The sequence below is a fragment of the Acyrthosiphon pisum genome, chromosome X, assembly GCF_005508785.2.
Source record: "Acyrthosiphon pisum isolate AL4f chromosome X, pea_aphid_22Mar2018_4r6ur, whole genome shotgun sequence".
Classification (NCBI taxonomy): domain Eukaryota; kingdom Metazoa; phylum Arthropoda; class Insecta; order Hemiptera; family Aphididae; genus Acyrthosiphon; species Acyrthosiphon pisum.
In genome coordinates, this window is record NC_042493.1 from 24442863 (window position 1) to 24448693 (window position 5831).

General features: G+C 28.9%; 1 protein-coding gene across 1 annotated transcript; it reads left to right on the forward strand.

Annotated features, from left to right (window-relative positions):
* The first annotated feature begins 3989 nt into the window (after positions 1-3989).
* LOC100575052 (KRAB-A domain-containing protein 2-like) lies at positions 3990-5557 on the forward strand. Its single transcript, XM_008184208.1, has 3 exons — positions 3990-4015; positions 4725-4838; positions 5071-5557. The coding sequence occupies exons 1-3, from the start codon at positions 3990-3992 to the stop codon at positions 5555-5557; spliced, it is 627 nt and encodes a 208-aa protein (XP_008182430.1).
* The last annotated feature ends 274 nt before the right edge of the window (positions 5558-5831 follow it).

Genomic DNA, 5831 nt, shown 5'->3' on the forward strand with positions numbered 1-5831 from the left:
TCATTATGGTCACTAACTTAAACATAATAATTACGATTATCCAAGGGGGAAGTGGTGAGTAAGTATAACCTTTTTTTCTCTCCCCGATGGTTGGTATATAAGGGACGCACCTACAGTAGATATTAATTTTAAAAAAATTGGTGAATAATACTTGCATAGGGCGATAATATCGAGCGGCATTCCTACTGATAAATGACAATCCAACCTTCAAATGTATGTACCTACTTACCAAATATGCATCTAAAAAGCTGAAATTTGGATTGAAGAATTTGTTCCTTTCATCAATTATACGATAGAAAATTAAAGTTGATGACATGCGTCATGGGAACTAAACCATACCTACCTATATAAATGTAATATAATAGTATTTCCGACATTTCCATAGCACGGAAGGTATTACGAAAACTTGCACTAAAATTTGATTTCCATTTCTTCGCATTAAAATAAATTTCTAAAATCTATTTCGAATTATGAATTTACACTATACACAGGTTACAGGTTTATAAGTAGGCAGGTATTTTAAAATATCCTCATATAAATGGATTTTTAAGAATTATAAATTATAAACATCTGGATTTAAACGATGGTAACTGTTTGTTAAAAAAAAAAAAAAACATTAAACACCTTACAAAATGTTATTAATTTGCAGGTGTTTTATCTTTATAATTGCTCTATAATCAATTTTAGCTTATCTGCAGTGTCAATGTCTTAATGTAGAAACTGAACATTTTCGGCGACATCTTTTTAATAAGAAATCGTTCTTACACTTAAGATTTTGGTGTTCTGCAACTCAAGATATTATTAATATATAAAAAAATACCCGAGAAAATGCAATGCGTATTATATTTTATAATATTCCATTGAATTGTATTACTTACATTGATTTTTTTTCCTTAAATTATCATAATTAGCTATCAATTGTTTTTTTTTACTAAATATTGTTTTTACACAAAACTGATTACGGGTACGAAAATTGTTTTTGATAGTTAATAATAAAATTGTTTTAAGTAGATGCAAAGGTAGGTAGGAAATGTAGGAAAGTTAAGTTAAATTAAAGAAAATAAGTAGAAAGTAGATTGTTGACATGTAAGTAACTCATGACCATTAATTTGTAATAGAGATTTTTTAGTTGCCTGTATTTTTCTTCTAATATCGGCAGACTTGTATAGTTAGGTACCTTTCTAAAGGTTAGGTTGGTTAGGTTGGTATGCGTTTTATGAAAATTGTTAGGACTATATTATAATAATCGTAATATTTAAATTATTTGCAGTACGTATTATTATTGTTGTTATTGGTCTTCAAATAAGCATAGGTACCTAACTAGCAACTATAATATTTTATACAGGCGTTAATTTTTAAATAAACACCGTGGAACAGGATCGTTTTTTTGGGGGGGAGGGGGGTTAGGAGTAGGCATTTCCCCAACCTAGATTTTAAAGGAGCTTTGAGTCCAAATGGACCGCCTGCAAGTTCAACATTAACCGGTCCTAGAGCCAATACGGGCCGTGATACAACATGATAAGAAGAGTAAAATTTTATAAAGTAGGTAGTACATCGAGATAAAGAATATACCTAAGTTATATTATTACTTGGTATTACGATTTAAGATATACAGGTTATTCAACATCGTATAGAAATTGGTCTCCAAACTGATGTCTATAGTTTATCGCCAAAAATCAACATAGGAAGAATCACAACTTTAGCAATTTCAGTGTATATATTTATAATATATAGGTAATGGTAGTTGGGAGACCTTGCGATTTTTTTTTAATATTAACTTAAAAGTTGTATACTTGTTAGGCCGGTCATTATTATGCCCTATCCTGGGAAATATTGAAATGACGCCCCTGCTGTGGCGTGGGAGTATTATAAATTAGGTCATACCTATTAGGTACCTATAATAAGTTCCTTTTCCCGTGGTTAGATAATATCGTTTGACTATGGTGGTGTACTTACGAATAATATAATATAATAATATGTGTGTGTATAAACATTTTTAACATGTACTTTTCATCTCCCACACGGCTACACGACTTATCTACTCCTTAGATACCTATAATTAATTGTATTTTAATAAAATATTACCTATTATTGACTTACGTTGATATTTGTTTTCTTTTATCGGGTCGTTAGCAATATATTTTGTTATGTTTTTTATTTACTTATTGTCATTTTATTATTTTTTTTGTACATACCTATACAGTTGACCGTTCAATGAATAATCACTATTATATTATACTCGTGTATTTTTTTTTTTTCGTAGGATAACTATATTATAATATATCAATGACACTTACAAGTAGGTATACCCTACCTACAAATAAAGTGATTGTAAATATAACTATATTATAGGTATGAATATAATATAGTTAACGATTGATGTTTATCTTTTTATTTTATTTTACGAAGCGATTTTTAATCATTATCTACATAATAATACATAATATATGTAATTTTGCATGCCCAGTGCCGCCGAGTTCCGTTCAAATACGGGCAAGTCCAATGTTGACCAAAAATTAAGAAGATCCTACATACTCTGTATAATATGTGAAATTTTGAATTGAATTTTAATTAGATAAATGACAACTGTGACATTATGAGTGTAACATCAACATCGCTCAATATTTTCCAATTAAAATTACGATACTCGTGTACCTATTGTTTTTGGTGTTGTCTCCATCTTATAAAATACGGACAACATGACAAATTTACGTTCAGCAGTTCCAATTTGAATGTGGTATTAGCTTAAATATATAAAATTAAATTTACCTATAGTCAAACTTAAAGAAAAGAACATTATCTAAGTTCTCTAGTTGGTTTTGTACAATACCTACCTATTTTAATTTTTAAAGTACCTAGTTATGAGAATTTTTTTATTTTAATATTTTACACTTTATTGTACTTAATAATCATCATATAATACTCTTACGGTTGACACGAAAAAAATATCAAAGAAAAAAACTATGAAAATAAAAATACCAATTTTTTTACTTTGCCATTTGTCATATTTTGTTAGACATTAATTGGATCAAGATGGTACTTTACGGAGGTCATTTTTCGATTTTCTCAATAGTTATTAAATGCCACGGGAAAAACCACCGAAAAATTACGAAAAAAAACCCTAAAAATGGGATTTTAATTTCTAACGTTTTGTTTATCACCATAGAAACAAATAAAAAATTATAATATTATAATATTAATTCAACTTACACGATAAAATAAATAATAACAATATAAAATATCCAAACTGACAAACCGTCTCCGCTCAGAATCGTTTTTCTTATACAATGATATTTTATCATTGAATTCAAGTCTAATAAAATCCATTATACAATGACTCACTTGTAATCTACTATACAGCAGAGTGACATCCACTTACCTGCTTTTTAAATATATTTTTCATTGAATTTCACATGGAATTAATTAATTTTTATTATACTTATCTACATCTTACTAATGGTCAATATAAAAGTAAGTTTGAAAATATATAAGAAAAAATCTAAACCTTTTTTACATTTTTGCAATAAGTTTACGCCAATTCAAACAACGATCTCTACAATAATAATAACAATTATTTATATCCATATTATAAATTCGTTTTACAATAAGTATAATTTCTTCCAAATTTGAACTTAAAATGTCTGTAAAAAATAACCGTGTACTTACTATTTATATATTATTCACATTGTTCGGTTACAGTACCTATGAACTAGGTATTTATGCACGAAAAAAATAATTTTTGACCTATGGGAAATAGTTAAAAATATAAAAGTTGATATTACCACATTATATTTGTTATAACTATGCCTGTTTGGTGAAAAATACGATGCAGTTTTAGTTAATAACTAATAGTTAAATTGTCCAAATAAATATGTACACTAAATATGTCCGAAAGTTATTTCAACCATGTTAGTATGTTTGTTGTATATGGGCATTATTTTCTTTGTCTATATGTCGCATCCATATCGCGTTATTGTACGTTTCGCGAAATGGACAATGTTTGCATCCATTTCGCGTAATGAAACCGCGGTTTCTCCACTTCACGTAATTACACAATATGGATAATATTTCGTGAAATGGATACCTAAACTATCGTCAACAGAACTTGTTCCGTCATTTGGATGTCCATATAGCAAAACTTAAAAACAACTGTACTTTAATACAAACTATTATGTTTACCGTCATTTGGATGTCCATATATAGCTGTGGAGTGACAATAATTCTTATCTAATCTATCATAAACGACAGTCACAATATTGTGTTTAGATATTTTCTATTTTATAAGCATTATTATCGTTCGATAATCGTTAACAATTCGACCCACCAATGCATACCAGTTTTCATTTTGCTAAGACCGTTCAATACGTGTGTGTTTAGTGTTTGCAAAGTGTGTATAAGAAAGTAAAATAGTGCATATTATTTATTCCTTTTGTATACTTCGTTAGTAAATAAATAAAATCATGTCGTTAGACGAAAAAAATGAGTTTTATAAAAAACTTGATGTATATTATAATGATAAACCTGGAAAAAAACCACACAGCATCGACGAAATAAATTCAATGATACAAAATTTAGTAAAAGCCAAATTAAATAAGTAAGTTATTTAATTAATTTAATCCAATTCGACAGAAATAGATTATTTTACTTCGTAATAAATATTATGCATATTTTTTTTTGCAAAACATTTAAATTTAAAAATAATAAATTATATATTTTACAATTAGAAATAAGAAAACGAGGCATGAATACTATCTTTTGGAAAAATTTGATGTTTTGAATATCGCTGAAAAACAGTACTTGATTAGCAAACGAAAGGACAGAAACAACGAGGAAATTAAGTAAATATATAACAAATATACGTCATAGTAAAACGCCTAGTGAAGTGCATTATTTTTTTGAATATTGATTATTAGGTAATAATTATTTTAAAAACGATTAAGGGCGTCGGAGGCGTTTTTTAGTACAAAATCGTGTCTTACAGGATAAACTCTCATCCCTGTAGAATAGTCAGATTTCGTTAATTTTTTTTTAAATAATACTTTGTGAATTCAGTGAATCTTCATATTTTAGGTACATAGTTCCTTATGAAGAATTGTATGAAAGGATAAATGATTATCATATTCGAACTGGTCATGGGGGAAATGTCAAATTGCGAATGGCTATAGCCAATAAGTACAATATTCCAAGACCCGCGATTGAAATATTTTTATCAACATGTGCTATATGTAATGGTAAAAAAAACATGAACCGTAAGTTAGTCATAAAACCAATTATCAGTAAAGATTTTAATGAAAGAGGACAAGTAGATCTGGTAGATTTTCAGTCAGTTCCTGATGGAAAATTCAAATGGATACTGAATTACCAAGATCATAGTACTAAATTCTTATCTTTACGTCCTATCGAGTCTAAACGCGCATCTGAAGTAGCTAATAATTTATTATCAATTTTTCTTACGTTTGGCGCACCAAAAATACTGCAGAGCGATAACGGTAGGGAAAGAACTGAAAGAACTGAAAGAACTTTGGCCAGATTGCGTTATTGTTCACGGTCGACCTAGACACCCGCAGAGCCAGGGAAGTATTGAGAGAAGCAACCAGGACATAGAAAATATGTTAAGAGCTTGGATGAAAGATAACAAAACAAAGAAATGGTCAATTGGACTACAATTTGTTCAATTTCAAAAAAATAGTTCTCATCATCATGTGATTGGTAGGTCACCGTATAAGGCTTTATTTGGGAATGATCCAAAAGTTGGATTAGCAACATCCAATTTACCAATAGAAATTTGAACGTATTGAGCGGGTTCAAAATCGATTTCTTGCCTACGCAGC